This window comes from Schistocerca nitens, chromosome 2, assembly GCF_023898315.1.
Source record: "Schistocerca nitens isolate TAMUIC-IGC-003100 chromosome 2, iqSchNite1.1, whole genome shotgun sequence".
NCBI lineage: Eukaryota > Metazoa > Arthropoda > Insecta > Orthoptera > Acrididae > Schistocerca > Schistocerca nitens.
In genome coordinates this window covers 329,668,237-329,687,102 of record NC_064615.1, presented here as the reverse complement: position 1 = coordinate 329,687,102, position 18,866 = coordinate 329,668,237, and the positions used below count along the sequence as shown (strand labels likewise).

General features: G+C 38.5%; 1 protein-coding gene across 1 annotated transcript in view; it reads left to right on the top strand.

Moving 5' to 3' along the window:
* Window positions 1-18,866, top strand: part of LOC126236127 (insulin receptor substrate 1) — a 208,489-nt gene that overhangs the window by 98,607 nt on the left and 91,016 nt on the right. The window contains exons 10-12 of the mRNA XM_049945202.1: window positions 1,230-1,391; window positions 8,679-8,880; window positions 10,534-10,730. Of these exons, the coding sequence (XP_049801159.1) occupies window positions 1,230-1,391; window positions 8,679-8,880; window positions 10,534-10,730 (561 nt within the window). The remainder of the gene's footprint in view (window positions 1-1,229; window positions 1,392-8,678; window positions 8,881-10,533; window positions 10,731-18,866) is intronic.

Below are 18,866 nucleotides of genomic sequence, written 5' to 3'. Positions count from 1 at the left end.
GCTGCCCTGGGCAGCATATTCTCCAGATCTGTCACCAACTGAATATGTCTGGCCAATGGTGGCCGAGCAACTGACTCGTCACAATATGCCAGTCACTACTCTCGATGAACTGTGGTATCGTGTTGAAGCTGCATGGGCAGCTGTACCTGTACACACCATCCAAGCTCTGTTAGAGTTAATGCCCAGGCATATCAAGGCCATTATTATGGCCAGAGGTTGTTGTTCTGGGTACTGATTTCTCAGGATCTACGCACCCAAATTGCGTGAAAATGTAATCACATGTCTCCCATAGTGCTCAGAGCCATTTGTAATCACATGTCAGTTCTAGTATAATATATTTGTCCAATGATCACCCGTGTATCATCTGCATTTCTTCTTGGTGTAGCAATTTTAGCAATTTTAATGGCCAGTAGTGTATAAATGAAATCACAATAAATAATTTTAAGTGCACAATGACAGCACAATATAGGGGATATACATTTGGTGACAATAAAGATAAGACTCATAATGTGCATACTCTCTTATTACTTTTATTTGTTTTACCAGCATGACTTCTTAGTCTATGCAGGTGGGTTTTCTGTCATGGCTTCTAACACAACTTAATTCCTGTGGATTTTTGTCATGTCTTTTGTGTTGAAGGCACTTTAATCCATTCAGTTTCACACAGCATAAATATAAAAATACTCAATTTACAGACAAATTAATGAGCATCATCTGCAGCCATACTTTTCAGTGGAAATAGTCTGTACTGAAAAATAAAAATAATAATCAAAAAGCCATTCATAAATAACATGATGATGATGATGATGAACTGTGTTACAGTTCTACTGGACCATGTATTTGAAATGTGTCAGAATGACCTTAGGTGTCGTGTAAGTGTTAACATATTTACTGCTATCCAGTTTAGTGTTAACTCTTTATTTGTGCAGAATTAAAAAACAAACAATAACAACAAGGAAAATAATTAATGTACTTGTGCTTTTGAAAGTGAGACATTTCTTATTGATGAGATTCTCTTTTTAGCACCATAGTTGACATAACGTACTTCCTTACTATTTGCAAGTGACGTGCATCTATTAGAAGGACAGTTGCACTTCCTGTGGATAACTGTGTACTTTCTTCCATCTCCCTTCAACCTCCATTAACTTAGTCCACCAGTCCAGCTGGTTGTTATGGTGAGTTCTTGGTGGTGGAATAGCAAACCAAACCTGAGAGGAAGTGTGTTGCAGCAATGTGTGTAAGTCCTGCGACGCCTGTGAACCATCAGCGCACATACTCATTTCCACTGAGTGACGACACTGGTGTGAGCCCTGCACCCTCTGCCCCTGCCCCCACCCCCACCCCCAGAGGTGGTCGGCGATCGGGGGCAGGCATCACAGCCCCAAGAATCGGTACGTATTAATATCATTTGCTGCAAGCTCCTCGGGAAAAATTTAAAGACACTTATGAAAGGTGTCTATGGTTTTCTCTTTTACTTTGCTCCAAATATTTGTCAGTGCTCTATCTTCTTTCATTATGAGGCTATTGATTGCCACTGCAATTAAGAGGTGAGAACAAAGAGGACAACAGCAGTTAGGTGAGTCATAATTGGTTGGAGGAGGCAGCATATAATTACAACAATAATTAAAATTTGTCAGGCATAACATTGTGTTCCCTGTACAAAAGTTAATACTGTGGCTAAGCTAGTACTTTACACAGTCCATTGTCTCGGGAGGGCAGAAAGACGTGCAGGAGAGCTTCTGTAAAGTTTAGAAGATAGGAAAGAGGTACTGGCAGAAATGAAGCTGTGAGAATGGGTCATGAATCTTTCCTAGGTAGCTCTGTCATTAATTGTGTTGACCATTAAAGTCAATGCAAGGTTCCAGGGTTGGAGTTCTTGAACAGTATACTGTTTTAATGATAGAAAATTTCAAAACAGTGCACTTGATTGCACAATGAAAAGTTGATTCTGGCGAATAAATCTCTAACTACTTTGCCCTTTTTCTGTGACTCTCTCTCTCTCTCTCTCTCTCTCTCTCTCTCTCTCTCTCTCTCTCTCTCTCAGCTCAAGCACATCGGATGTCCAATGGTCCAGTGGGTATGCAATTCAGAAAAGCTCATTTGTATTTGATCCATACTCATGTATAAATGTTTGTATGGGTGGAGCAAAAGAAACTGCTCTCAAATTAGAGGTTCATTTAAACACAAGTGTTATGGCCCTGTTGAAGGTGGTGGTATACGTCATTACATTCCTCTGACCTGTGAACTGATACATGAAGCTTGTTACGAGGAAATCCAGTTTAATATAAAATTTGAACCATGGTGCAACTCAACATTTTTCACACAGACAAAGTTATACCGAAGATGAAAGAAGTTATTTATGGCATAAAATATCCTAAGGTCAGCCAGGGTTAAACCTTCATAAAGTTGGATTTTTTGTCATGTGGCCCACTCGACCATCAAATTTAAATCTGGCTGTACAGTCAGCTCATTGTGTGTTGTCTCTAGCCTGAAGGCTGGTTTGAATCTGTATTGCTCTTGAAAATACCTGCAAAACAATGCAGATGTTGTTGGGATGTGTTTTGTGTATTGTGTTTGGAAACTAGCTTAGCTGTTCCGTTCACTCATAGTACTTGCTGCTGAAAATACTAATGCCTGCTTTACTCTTTGCCCTCAGGCTTGAATTCAGTACCTCACATTCCTGTCTTGGGTTGTTTCACTTGCAGTGCTAGTTGTACGTTAACAGTGACACACAGCAGTATCAGTAGGTTCATTCTTCAAAACTTTAGTGTTTTATTCATAACGGATGCAGTTGAACTCCGTGACGGTTCCTTTATAACAATATTATGAAAAGGAAAGTTGCTACTCACCATATAGCGGAGAAGCTGAGATGCAGATAGGCACAACAAAAAGACTGTGACAATGCTTTTGACCATTAAGGCCTATGCCAGCAATAGGCAACACACACGCACACACACACACACACACACACACACACACACACACACACACACACACACACACAACTGGTTTCAGTTGCCTGAGACTGCAGTTGTGTGCGTGTGTGTGTGTGTGTGTGTGTGTGTGTGTGTGTGTCGTCGTCGTTGTCTATTGTTGACGAAGGCCTTAATGGCTGAAAACTTTATTTGTGACAATCTTTTTGCTGTGCGTGTCTGCAACTCAGCATCTCTGGTATATGGTGAGTAGCAACTTTCCTTTTCATAATATTGTTACATTCTATCCTGGATTTTCCACTGTTCGTTTATTGGGTGTAGAATAATAACAGCTACCACTCACAGAAGGAGATGGTTGTATTTAACATACAACTTGTGCCCATATTCAGTTGGTTTACATTCGAGCACACATTTCCATTCTTAGTTTTGGAGATCAGTGCTTAAATCAAAAATAAACAGAGATGTGAGTCAAAGCGCTGCATATAATCCACTTATTTGATATTCTTTGACGTACTTAATTACAGAATGACAAAATATATTACTACTGTTTAGAGTTGTGTGCAAAATTAATTTTCATGCTCTTGGGCATGCTGTCATCCTAGATTGAAGTGATAATACAGCAATAGTGTAGATGACTCACATGTGAATTCTAATGGTTTAATGTGACCCTGAGGAACTGACATGCAAACATGCTTTGTGAATATGGAAGACACAGGGATTGTCCTCAATATCTGATGGATAGTAGTAGCAGCAGAGATGCAAAAGCAATTGCTTGTAAACTTTCCACAATGATATTTCAGGCCATAGCTACAGCATATGTACACAGGTTAGTGTGAAACTAATTCACTACTGATAATCTATTATAGTACTTGTTACAAGAAATTTATCCTTTAAACTAGCTATAGGTAAGTGTAAATCTGATAGATTAATATAAGAACTTGGTACTTGTGGCGTACTTCAGGTTCCTAGTAAGTGTTAATGTGTAAGATTTTCATTGCTGTTGCAATTTGGTTTGCATCTGTAACTATGTATATCAGTAGATGATGGTATATTTTGCTTAGGGCTCAGAATTTTCAATAGTTTGTAATTTCATGTAGCTTACTTTGTATAATGTAAATTATATCTAAGAAGTATCTGCTCATATATCTCGGAAAACTTTTTTCTCCTAGTTGGTGATGTATTTTGAGTTGAACTAGCATTTCCGCTTATTAAATGTATTATTTGTCAGATAGAATTCCTCATTGAACGGTTGAGTGATGCACTATTTTCCAAAGCTGTGCCAAAGGGTTTCGGCATTTTCTAATATTTGCAGTGTAAGTGTATTGAAAGAAAGCATATGAGAAGAGGTTTTGACATTTTATTCGTCTGGCTTTACAACAGGCAGGGGAGGGGTGGGGGGGGGGGGGGGGGCGGGCTGCACTATAATTTTATATGCAGTATTTATTTGTTGTCACTGTGAGAGAACTTAACACATATAGGTTGCCTTATTTCTTTCCTTTCTTCCTGGTGCCGGCTGTGCTGTGCTGCTGTGGAACTCTGTAACTGCAGTCTTTAAATGAGTGAGACATAAATTTTCCAGTCTGCCTGTGTACAGTAACATTTGATGTTACTCTCTTTAATTGATAATGACAAGTTGTGTTATTGTATAAAAGGAAAATTCAGTCAAGAAAACTAATAAATAATGAGATGACAAGGCTGGCCGGTACTCACTTTCAAGAGAAATATCAGTACTGCCAATAGACACATATAAAAGTGATACACGCACTAGCTTCTGAAACTAATAGCTTCTTAGCTGGCAGAGGAGAGGGGGCATAAGTTTGGAAATGTTAAAAAGAAAGATCAGGTCACTTAGCCCCAAGGATAAGACGGACCTATCTCCTACATATATTAGTGTTATTTCCAAAACATAGGAATGTATAATTTTCACTTTCATATGTTTCTATTAGCATATGTTTCTATTAGCAGTACTAAATATTGTGCTGCATGAAGGTAAGTAATGGACAGTGTTTGTGTCACATAATTTAGTAAATTGTATGTTTACTGTGCTTAGTTGAGTAACTATCAAACTAAGTATGATTATTTTCAGTTAGCAAATCATACACTAGGAGGAAATCATACAGTAGGATAAATATGCTGTCAATGGTCTTCTTCTCCCAAATCACATCACCAGTCAAGGAGAGTCAGGCATAAGTGAAGATCCATTATGACACATGAAAAGCTGTAATAAATTCCACAGAATTTGAATAGTTTATGCTAGACAGGGACTCAAGCCTATTTCCTTGTCCTTCACTGACAGTGCTCTTCCAATTCAGCATGACCTTAAATGACTTTGTCATCTGTGGGACAGTTAACCATGATGTATTTTTCCAGTTGGACTGAGACAGAGTTTTAACCCACTGCCACCTCTTTCCTATAAGAATTTCTGGCTTTCAGTTAATTGGAACTGAAACTCCAAAATTGTTTGTTGCATATTCAATGGTCAAACTAGATCTGTCTGCTTTATGTAAAGAGTGTTTTTGAATTCAGGTGTCATTTGCATTTCAATTAAGCTTTCAAAAAAAAAAAAAAAAAAAAAAAAAAAAAAAAAAAAAAAAAAAAAAACTGGCCAAACTGTAATTGAAATTACTTCATTTAATATAACATTGTCACTGTGTAATTCAGTCAGAACTTGTGTTTGAAGTAATTGTAGGAAACAACAGTGACTGAAAATATGAGCTGGATCTGGAGTCATGCTGTCATAGGTTAACAATTAAGTTGACTGCTAGTGATAAACACGAGATCTGGCTGCGAATCCCTGTTTGGCTTAAATTTTTCATTTATCACAACATTACATTGAAAGTTAAGCATTTCTGAGTGATTTGGACTGATATTTCTTGTTGTTGCCTCTTAGTTGGTTCCATTAATTTACTTTATGAGTGTTTAATCCAATTGGTTTACTGCAGAATTCTTGGAAAATATTCTCATTTTGATTATAATAAACTTTCTTGAGTCTAAGAAGATTATGTGCACGAATCAGCAATGTTTTAGAAAGTATTGCTCGTGCAAAACTCAGCTTGCCCTTTTCTCACATGAAATACTGAGGTCTATGGATGAAGGGCAACAGGTAGAGTCCATATTTCTTGATTTCTGGAAAGCATTCGACACGGTGACACATTGCAGGCTGTTGATGAAGGTACGAGCATATGGGATAAATTCACAGATATGGGAGTGGCTCGGAAGACTTCTTAAATAATAGAACTCTGGAGTGCCCCAGGAAAGTGTGGTAGGACAGCTCTTGGTCTCTATATAAATAAATGATTTGGCGAGGGGCAGCAGTCTGTAGTTGTTTGCTGTGGTGTACGGTAAGGTGTCGAAGTTGAGTGACTTAGATAAAATTTCCAGTTGGTGTGATGAATGGCAGGTAGCCCTAAATGTGGAAAAATGTAAGTTAATGCAGATGAGTAGGAAGAACAAACTGTAATGGCACACTGTAATGGCAAACTGTAATGGCAACTGACCCTTAACATAGACAAATGTAATGTATTGCGAATACATAGAAAGAAGGATCCTTTATTGTATGATTATATGATAGCGGAACAAACATTCGTAGCAGTTACTTCTGTAAAATATCTGGGAGTATGCATGCGGAACGATTTGAAGTGGAATGATCATATAAAATTAATGGTTGGTAAGGCGGGTACCAGGTTGAGATTCATTGGGAGAGTCCTTAGAAAATGTAGTCCATTAACAAAGGAGGTGGCTTACAAAACACTCGTTCGACCTATACTTGAGTATTGCTCATCAGTGTGGGATCCGTACCAGATCGGGTTGACGGAGGAGATAGAGAAGATCCAAAGAAGAGTGGCGCGTTTCGTCACAGGGTTATTTGGTAAACGTGATAGCGTAACGGAGATGTTTAGCAAACTCAAGTGGCAGACGCTGCAAGAGAGGCGCTCTGCATCGCGGTGTAGCTTGCTTGCCAGGTTTCGAGAGGGTGTGTTTCTGGATGAGGTATCAAATATATTGCTTCCCCCTACTTATACCTCCCGAGGAGATCACGAATGTAAAATTAGAGAGATTCGAGCGCGCACGGAGGCTTTCAGACAGTCGTTCTTCCCGTGAACCATACGCGACTGGAACAGAAAAGGGAGGTAATGACAGTGGCACGTAAAGTGCCCTCCGGCACACACCGTTGGGTGGCTTGCGGAGTATAAATGTAGATGTAGATGAATGTTCAGATACAGTATTACTAGTGTCCTGCTGGACATAATCAAGTCATTGAAATATCTGGGCATAACATTACAAAGCAATATGAGGTGGAACGAATATTTGAGAACTGTGGTAGGGAAAGTGAATGGTAAACTTTGGTTTATTGAGAGAATTTTAGGAAAGAGTGGTTCACCTGTAAAGGAGACCGCATGTAGGACGCTGGTACAAACTATTCTTAAATACTGCTCAATTGTTTAGGATCTGCACCAGGTCAGATTGAAGTAAGATATCAAAACTATTCAGAGGCAGGCTGCTAGATTTGTTATCGGCAGAATCAAACAACATGTAAGTGTTATGGAGATGCTTTGGGAACTCAAATGGGAATCCCTGGAGGGAAGGCAACGTTCTTTTCGAGAAGCACTATTGAGAAAATTTAGAGAACTGGCATTTGAAGCTGACTGCTCAATGATTCTACTGTCACCAACATACATCGCACGTAAAGACCACAAAGATGAGATACGAGAAAATAGGTTTCATATGGAGGCGTACAGACAGTTGTTTTTCCCTTGATATGTTTGCGAGTGGAACAGGAAGGGAAATGACAAGTAGTGGTACAGCGTACCCTCCACCACAAACCGTACAGTGACTTGCAGTGTATCTATGTAGATGTAGATTGGTTCTCAGCATAACTGAAAGTTGAAGCAAAACTTTGTATGAATCTGTTTGTGTGCATAAAAAAGATGCATATTGCCTCCCTTATGAAATAAGAGGTATATGAGTGGCAATGTCTTTTTCGTGAATAGAGAGGTTTTTTGAAACAGAATCTGCGCTACCTACATTATTCAGTCTTTGTAATGATAATTATCATCAAATATTGATTTTTCATGTAATTGCAGTGTTGCATGAGAGTAACGGCCAAGTACCACAGATCAAATGTTCCTCAGTGAATCATAGTATGCAGTTCTTCCTTGCTTGCCATTACTTTCTGGCGTACTCCACACACTTATTTTGCCTTGTTAATTGCCTCCTGAAGATATTACTTGATGGGTCCATGAGAGAGCGACCATACAGTTGACACCTCTTTGCATCACAGGGTAAATGATTACATTGCATAATGTGAGCAGTACTAGAAATGGCAAAAGATTTTAGCAGCCAGGATGGATACTTCAGAGAACCACCATATTTCATTTACATCACAGTTTAACATGACATCAGTGAATTGCACGAAACCAGCACAAAGCACTGAAGAATTTATTGTTCATTCATTGCAAAAATAGCATTTATTAAAGCTATTCTATGTATATCAGTTAAGCACTACATCTCTTGCACATCATGTGGTGTATCTTCCACCAATTAGTTTAATTGCATTTTAGATATACAAGTTGACTAGATAAATGTAGAATGCTTGTAGAAGAATTGCACTACATTTGTCCTCTATATCTTATGGTTTAACTCTGTTACAGCTAAAAATGATTTTGTGAGAACAAACTGGCTTACATTAGAAAAGACATAGAAGGCAAGCAACTAATTAATATTCATTTGTACATTTTGTCATAGGTTCAACTGGTCAGGGACGTGAAAGGTGTGACAGCTTGCCTTCGAGGGCCCGTACAACCAGTGAAGGTCACCCTCAACCACTGCCTGGAATTCTGGGAGCCTCCAGAGGTGGTCATCTGGTGCCTGGCCATGGTCACCGTCCCACTTCTGTTTATGGCCGTGGTATATCCCATTCTCCTCCTGTTGGATCTAGTCCTGTGAGGTAAACTTCATTGCAGTTTTAAAACCATTATTAGTTGATACAGTGTGTTTCTAGTGACTTCTTGTGTAGACAGATATTATTTCAACAGTAACTTTTGTGGCAGTGGTCTTATTAGAAACAACCAGTGTCTTTAATACCATTTTACCTCACAGTCATCATTAATACCCTATTGCCTCTCAGTGAGTTTTACTTTTTTTCCACCATTGTGTTTACCATAAAATTTTTCATATGAACTCTTGTAGATAATGCATAACCATTGCTGTGAATGCCCAGACTAAATAGGCACCAACAGTTTACTTTTGAAGTAATTTCAGGTCAAATGAAACAGTAGACCAACACCAGGAAAATGAATGTGTCAGTGAATTATGGAGGTGTCTGAAGATAAACATCAGTTAAAATGTGTCATTAACAGGATGTTCACATTATTTTTGCCAAACTCCTGTATGTTATTTAGCAGTTTCTGATATTCACTAAGGTGATGTCATTTGCTTTGTTGTGTAGTTGAGAAGCAAAAAAACAAAAATACAGGTATGTTTAGTAAACATCAAAATGTTGAAGTGATGTTAGTCCAGCTCTAGTGGCAGGCACCACAAGAGATGCATTACACGCTGCAGAGTGATATACTGCCAAAATTCCTAGTATGTACATTCCTAGAATAGTTAACTAATATATTGCATCATCCTGCATATATCTCTCGAAAAGATCATGAAGGTGAAATAAGAAAGATCCGAGCTCACGTGGAGGCTGACTGACAGTAGTTCATCACATGCGCCATTTGTTAGTGGAGCAGGAAAGCAGGGAAGTGATAATGGCACACAAAGTACCCTGCACCACACACCATAAGGTGGCTTTCGGAGTGTAGATGCAGATGTATGTTGCTAGTGTTAATGCTGTTGGTCCCACAAAAGTTTTAATATGTTCCTGTGCTACATTACAAACATTGTCACCTCCATTCTAAGAGAATCTATCAAGTTTGAATTGGTAAGTGGCACACGCGCGCATGCATGTGCCCACCCACCCAACCACACCCACACAAGCGCGCGCGTGCGCGCGCGCACACACACACACACACACACACACACACACACACACACACACACATACTAGTTGGATGTAAATTGTAAACCTCAAGCAGGTTGTGTTACGTTAAGTGTCTGTAGAAAAGATTACCTACCAAAGTATTCACTCATTAGGACAATTCTATCTGGCCACATTCCCACAAAATATTCAATGTATATACCAGGAAAGGTTTTGTTTTCACAATACATTATTTTGATACATGGATTTGCAGCCATAGAAAATTTTGCATTGATACATATGAATTGAATCACACTATGTGGTAGCAGCATACATATGCCTGTAGACAAAACTCTATTCACAAATGCCCATCATGTGCCATTATACCAACTCAGGTAAGGTAAATGCTACCAGACACACTCTCAAACAGTCATAAAAAGTGAGATTTCTGAAATCTAAAATAAAGACTCGTAAATTATATCATCTTGGGAGGAATTGCCATACAAAAATTCATGGTAGACTTAAGACTTAATTTGGTTTTGTATAAATCATAGATCAGCATTATCTGCTCTTTTTAAGACAGCAGTTTAACATGTATGTACTAAATTTTAGGGTGTATTAAATATTATTTTGCAGTCCAAATTCTGGTGCTTGTTCAACTGATTCTGCTGGATCATCACTGTCCATTGATGAGGGCGATGGATGGGGTGGAGACGGAGATCAGGGCTGTCCCACTGGTGCACGCTATGGGACTGGCCACTCTCTCACACCAGATGAGCCAGCAATCCTTGAAGAGAACTGTGATGACTACACTTGGACCCAACCTGGATCAGGTATGTTACATCTGTGGAGGTCATTTCTTTTCTTTCGAGATGCATTGCTACCACTGACAAGATTTTTCTTAGATATATATTGTGGCTGGCAGGCATGGGAGATTGAAGAAAGATAATGCAATAATGAAACAGAAGGAGAAAATTTAAATCTTAAGAGTGTATGGAACAATAAGGTGGAAATTATTTGCTGCAGCAGTGTTGTAAATTGCTGTTGAAGAAGGTAGTGTCAGGATACCGTTGGGTCAGGCTCATGGAAACCTGGAATGGAAAAATATAATTTAAGAACACGACCTTTATAATTGAGGAGGCAGGTAATACCATGAATACACCATTATATTGTTATATGAGGACTGCACAAAGCCACTTGTCCACTAAGATATGATGCAGATGTGAGGAAGAGATGAATTGGCTGTACATGAAACAGGTTCCACACTTGCAGACAGTTGAGTACCAGTGTGGTACCAGGTCTTCTTCCATCTGTACAGGGGGTATCACAAACAAGTATCCTCATGTATCAGCACTACAAAAAGCCTAACATTTCAAACCTGAAGATTGTGATGACAAGTTCTTAATGTTGTGTTGATTTTGTATGGGATGTGCAAAATGTGCTGGCAAGCCATTGCATTTCAAACCACGTTTCTTCGCAAATGATCAGTGGCAGTCTTTTAAGAACTCCAGTCTCTGTATTATTAAAAGGCTGAAAAAGTCATCTAATCCAAATTGCAGGTTGCCTTCTAACAGCTTCCAGGGGAAACAAAAATTTGATTTTTCAGATATCATCTAATTATTGACTGATTTTAAAAATTTAAAATCTTGTCATATTCTACTCTTTAGAGGTATAATTGTATGTTAAAGGTGAATACTATAAGATGAATACTGAAGTCAGAAACTATGTACAAAGTATCCAGGGAAGGAGACCCTGATTTCAAAATTAAATATCTCGAAAACTCAGATTGATAGATAGTATAGCATAAAATGTTTGTTAGAAGGCTGTAAGAATTTTATATAGATCTTTCATAACAGTTCAAAAATCTGCTAACATATGGCACCATATGCCATAGAGGCTCATACACTATTAGTGTGTGTAATTAAACTAGTCAACTGCAAGTAGTCTTTGCAATCACATCACAATATTGTCAGTGTCCACCACTCACAGCATGGTGGTGGTACAAAGAAATAATGAAATGTGTTATCAAATCACAGGTCGCCGATTCAGGCTCATCCATTGTAATGGGATCGTTCCAGTAGACAGTGTCTTTCAATGTGCCCCATAAAAAGGGGCAACTATATGTAGTGGTATCATGTAATGATGTAATATTGTGGCTCTTTCCATCTTTGAGCCACCCCTAAACCATCTTATGCCCTCTAATGACAGTGGTGGGAGGCAGTAGAATTTCAACAGGCCAAGACAGGACACGAAACAATTGTCACACATTGGCAGAAGGGGAAACACAGGAGATGTCAGGTTGCTAAAAGTGCAACACCAAGCTGGCATCCACTGATAGGGCCATGCAGTGCTTTCTTGCAGTGCATTAATGGCCAGCTGTGCTAGACTATTTGAGCCTCCACCATCTGGAATAAGCGAGGGCCTGCTCACAGTCACAGCTCTGGAGACTGCAGTTTATCCCATAACAATGGCTAACAGGCTAACAGACTGGTGATATTACCTGCTGCTTCTGCCTATGCCAAATCACATAAGTAAGAACCCAGTGTTGTAACCAAATTGAAGAAGAGTTCAGATTATGTTAATGCAGAACTTCACAGTCTTGTTATTTGACCCCTAAACATTTTAAATTCAGTTCCTCTGCCCTCAATGATTAAATTTTGCTGCAGTTTCAGTTTTAATAATACGTAACTTGTTCAAATTATTTTTGCTGTGTATTTTACTCTTTTTGCAATTGGCACTGCATTGAATCCATTTTTATTCGTCATGGTGTCAGTATATATTGTGTTTGACTTCTGTGCAGGTGAGTAGTGTCCTCCCAAAATATTGGGCAGATAATTTGGCAAATAATGGGTGCAAGAGCTAGTGTGAGATGAAGAGGTTGACACAGGAAAGGAGTTTGTGGCAGGCCACATCAGACCAGTCAGAAGACTGATGACTCAAAAAAAGTCAGGGACATTGTATAGGAGGGTGTATACTGTAAGCTTATGTTTCCAAAACTTGCTTCTACTCTGAAGGATGTGGTTAGTGGACATGTTAGTGGTGTAAATGACTTTTAATGTACTGAATTCGGTAGTGTGAGTTTGTAGAAAAATCACAAGGCAGTTGTTAACATTACAAATGGCAGCTGTGAAAGGACTTGTATAACTGATTAGTCAAGAGTCCTTGACCAGAATCTGTAGAGAAAATATCTGAAGTTCGAAATATTGAAGGGAAAATCAGGCAGTGAAGGCAGGAAAGGAAAAATTAGAAATAGATCAGAGTGAAATAAAGAGGAAGGAAGATTGCCTAATGGAAAGTGGTTGGAGTCAGAATATTGGGGAGTCAAGGACTGCCAATATTCTGGTCATTGCAGATATAAGACTGGCAGCTTCGTGTCAACACTTACTACCAACAATATCAGTGAATTCCAAGTTGGATTTGAATACAGGATATCGAGGATCAAAACTAGAAACCATAAATATGAGATTAGGTGATGTCAAAACAAAAATAAATAGTTCACAATCACAAATGGGTGTATTCAGATCAGAGGTGAATGCCAGTATGGCCACATTCAAAACAGAAATGAAAACAAAAATAATAAAGTCAAACATGAATATCTTTCAGACAGAGTTGAAAAAGGTTGATGTGAGTCAGCATTCAGTGCAAGAAGAAATGGGAACCGGGTCTGAAGTAACTGAAACACTGAATACCAAAATGTCTACAGAGAATGAAGCTATCATGAAAGAGATTAAGGAAACAAAAATCAAATGACAGAAGTAGAGAAAAGGATAGAGAATCAAGAGAATAATGTGTTAGAAGTAGTAAAGAAAAACATGGGTGAAACTAAACAAATTAAGGCTGATGCAGACAAGATCAGTGGAATATTCACTAATTTCAAAAATAAAGTAAACAGGAAAGGTGACCAGATTAACTTCAGTAGCATACTAGGTACGACAAAGCACTTGATCCAAAAGGGGATGTTCAACCTGTGATATCTATAGAAGAATTTGGCTGGTCATTGGCAGGAGGGTGCTCCAAAAAGATAAGACTAGTGGAACATTGTCTGGCAGGAGAGACCTAAGAATATGCAATCAAGGTGCCAGAGGGATGCAATAAATTTGGTGAACTCATGATAACATTTAGATCCAAGTACTGGTCCAAGGACAAGAGAGAATCAATAGAATTTAGAAATGCTCCTGAGTGTAGGAGTAACTTCAGATATTCCATGAAGAAATATTGTGAAAGATTGCCTAGGATACTAGAAGACCTCGATCTATCTAAGAAGCTCCTCAAGCAAATGCAGAAACATTTTAGCATTGCCACAACATAGAGCAATTTATTGAGGCATATGAGTTAAGTTGATGGCTGGCACAGAGTATATGATGTTGAGCTCCACAGAGGGTTAAATATCAAGAAATGGTCAATCCATTTATGAACATGGGATGCAAACTATGATGATCTATTGTGGTCATGGTACTACAGGAAGAAGTAGGATTGGGTACTATGAAAATGGTAACACATTTTTGGAAAATGGCCAGCTGCCTCAGTAAGGGGTCGCCCCAATGCAGAAACAAAGAGAAGACCTTCTTCGTACCATGGAAACCAAGGATATGGCAGGGTTTACTTAGATATATGGGCTAAACCTTGTATTCTGATCACAAGAGGAGAAAGATTGCGAAATAATATGTATCGGTATGCATGGGAAAAAGCTAGTAAACATAGATTGAGAAATTCAATGCAGTGTGAAGAAAACTAAGGACAGTTGGGTGTGATAATGTGGAAAGCAGAAATATAAGGGAGCTGGAGGCTCATAGGGCACTCAGTATTGTGGACAATGAAGGAAAATTTGCCAAGGTGATAATTTTGCAGAATGGGGTGGGAAATTGTGAGTTATGAAAATTTAATGGAATTTTGGAAAGCTGCATGAGAAGCAAGAGAAAAGAAAGAATAAGAGAAGTAATTCAGGGTTAATGGAGGTAGATAATGCTGAGAAGAGAAATAGTGATAATGTTTCAAACATGGGGAAGTGTGATAGAGAGTTGGAAGAAGAATTTGACAATAATGTGAGTGAGGAGGAGGTGAGACATGGACCATAAGTTAACAGCAACATTCAGACTAGGAGACCTTTTTGAGGGATGATGATTTTGATAAAGTAGGTTCAACAGTACACAATAGGAATATGTAGGACAGATGGCAGATAATAGTATGACTGAATCCAACTGCCAGGAAAGAAAGGATGTTAGAGAATTAATGAACCATTAGTCAATAATGAAAGATGTAAAGGAAGGACGAAAAAAAGAAGCCACCAGATGAGGACATGCATGCAAAATATGAAAATGAAGAATCCACAGATGACACAAGAGGTTATAGGACAGGGTTTCTTAAAGGAGGAGAATGGACTGTAAGATTATTCATGAGTAACTAACAGAGAAAAAGTAGTGAATAGGAAGGAATGGAATAGTTCACAAATACAGAATAGGTTAGAAGAAGAGAGAGAGTAAAAGTTAATTGAAAGGAAACTCTTGGAAGAGACTGTTGATTCAGAAGAAATAATGGTGGGACAACACTGCGACAAAGTGAAGATTACCAACAGTATAGAAAAAGAGTTTGTTTATACCGGAAGTGAAGTACAGGGTCCAGCATGAAACCTCCCGCATTTGACATAGCTGTCATGCGAGTTGCAGTGAGGATACTGATGCGGAATGTGTTTCGTCCTCATCTGGTGCCATTTTCAGTGTGTGCCGCAGCATGCCTTGGTGAGTTTATGTGTTTGTTGTGGAAGAATTTATTCGTAGTGGTGGTTCTGTGATTACTACTCAGCGAGCGTTCTGGAGATGACTCGAACTTGGCCAACATGATCGTATCCTGGATAGAAAAATTATTCAACTCTGGGTGTCCAACTTAAGAAAGACAGGTTCAGCACTGAAAAGAAAACCTACTGGCTGTCCTCAGTCTGCAACAACACTGGAAAATGTAAAATTCCACCTGGTGCTTTGTTTATTTCTTCGGATGAGGCCAATTTCCACTTATCAGGAAATGTAAACAAATAGAATTTCCGCTACTGGTCGGCAGAAAACCCTTGTGAAATTCATCAGTGACCACTACACAGCCACACAGCCCTCATGTAACAGTTCGGTGTGCCGTTGCTGAATGTTTTGTGTGGGGACCGTAGTTTTTTTAAAAAAGATGGTACACGGTAACGGTTTGTTCAAACCCTTGTTGTCACAAGCTAGAGACCTTCCTCCAGCCTAGGCTAAACCAGTTTATTGCAGATCATGAAGATCAACAAGTGTGGTTCCAGCAAGATGGAGAAACATCCCGCACCTCTCAGTGTTCTATGGAAATGTTGCGCGAGTTGGTTCCTGGTCATCTTGTCTCTTTGCAAGGAGACATCGCATGGTCCTCAAGGTTGTCTGATTTATCACCTTGTGATTTTTTTTCTTTGGGGAAACTTAAAAGGCTCTTGTGGGCAAACATCATCCCGCAACACTGCAAGCACTTAAAGAGGCCATTAGCCAAGAAGTGGCAGTCATTTCATGAGAACTGACACGAAGATAAATGGAGAACAGAGAACTTTCAGGATAGACTACAGCAATGTGTCAACAATGGAAGACATCATGTAGCAGAGATAATTTTTAAAACCAAATAATCCAAAATGGAAAAGTGTATTTTTCATAAATAAAAGTAATTTTTCTCTCTCATATTTAGTTTTCCTGTGACAAACTATTAAAATGAGGGAGGTTTTATTGCCAGACCCTGTAGATGCCATTTCTTAGTCTGTGTATTGAATGGGTTAGGGAACAGGAGAAAATTGTGGAAATGTCTGTAACTGGAATCAAAAGAGTGGGAAGCCACTGGCAAATTGAGTAAGCCCATTAAGAAAGAAGTATTTGTGGATTTTTATACAGGGTGTTGCAGGAGCAATGATCAGTATTCAGGGATATGACAGGAACAATCATTTGAAACGAAAAAGTCCAGTAAACATGGGCTTTAAAAAGGCATACCTTAAGAGCTGTGAGCAGTCGTTTATCTTTGGTACTGTGAAACCATCTCTTCTACTGAACAAGTTCTTGCATCTGTTAAGGTACGTGCTTTGGAGCCCCTGTTTACTGAGCACTTTTTCCCTTGTTTTGGTCCATACTACCCCCTTTCAAAATATGGAAACTGAAGAGCTTGCAGTAGATATGTTTTACAATATCCAAGATGAAGAAGTGCTCATGCTCTTCAGGTATGCATTTAGAGCCCATGTTTACTAGACTTTTTTACTTTGAATGATCGTTGAGTATTGACCATTCCTCCTAGGACACCCTGTGTAGGGGATGTGTTTGCTGGAACAAGAAATCCTGGTAGTACTTCTCCTGAGTGTATGTGTGATTTTTGGTATAGATTGCTAAACTAAATACAAAGTAGAAATTAATCGTGAAAATAACTATATTTTAAGGAAAAATGGCAAAGATCCAATTTTGGGGTTGTTAGGTGGCAAAGCTATGCCCATAACATATACTGAACTGGGAGAGGAGTGTGGATCCATGTATAGGGATAAAGCTATGAAACGTGGAAGAAAAGATAAAGGAAATTTTGATACCGATTAGTGAGGTTACAGAGAAACAAAGGGAAGAGCTAAAGAATTTAACATGGGAACACAAGCAAAGCAGTCTTTTTCGGTTAAGCTCAAACAAGTTATTGATCATGAAAGTAAATTGTAAATAAAACCATTCCATGTAAACTATCTGATTCCACTTGCTAGGAGGCCAGCAGCTGCTCAGTAATTCAGGGGAAAATGAGTCAGTGGGGTTATTGAGAGTAGTATATATGACTACAATAGCCTAGGTTGTGTTGGGGGAAGGATGGATGCCAAAAAGCTGAATACTGTTTTAATGAAAGAGACCAACAGTTATGAGAATATTAATGAGCTGATGCATAAATTCCATGGCGTAAAACACATGACTACTCTGGATTTGACGGTGGGCTGTTGGCAGGTACCTTTAACAATCAAAACTAGGAAGTATATAGCATTTCTGTATGGGAGCAAATGCTATAAGTTTATGGTAGTGCCCTTTAGTTTTAACATTTTAGTGTTAGAGTTTACTAGGGCCTTTGATCAAGTTTTGGGAAAGAATTAAGTCCCCACATTATGGTGTACATAGATTATTTATTAATTATCACGAAGACAGGGAAGGAGCATTGCAAAATATTGAGTGTAGTATTTTTAACTTGGATACATGCAATTTTGTCAAATAAAGACATTGTTGGAGACTGAGGCTGTTATATGAAATAAATTGTTGATGATTGCAACAACCAGCGACATACATATCCCATACATAGGTCCATAACACACCAAATTGCAAACCTATTTAAAGAAGTATATCAATATCAGCTTCTCTACTTATAGTAAATTACACCAAAAAAGTGATTCATGATAAAAAAATCTTTCCAAGGCCCTCTACAGTAAAACATGAATGTACAAACTCCAATGTAATTTGTGCCCAAAATTCTACATTGGTCAGATAGGCAAAAGTTTTGAGGTTAGGTACAAAGAACACCTTGATCCCTTGAGGCTGGGAAACTTAAACAGATCTACATTTGCAGCCCACATTGCAGAAGAAAACCATTCAGTGATAAACATTGAAAACAACATGAAAATATTATCAGAAAATGGGCCCACTATGGATGTATCAGCTAGAACATACTTACTATGCTCCATAATAAATAATAATTGCACACGTATCTGCAGATCAAGTAACTAATATTATAATATTTTGTGTGTCTGCAATAGTCGGTATTATTTATGGCACTAAATACTAATAAATTGTAATGTATTATCATCATCAATGTTCAAATAGCACATAAGGATTTCACACACTTCTTGTCCCCATTTGGTTCTCTGTTGTTATATAAAATAATTTTGTAGTACTATAATTCACAAAATCCCATGTATTTATTGTTTCTGTGTGCATTTAATGCCCTAGACTTAATGCAAAACGCATTGT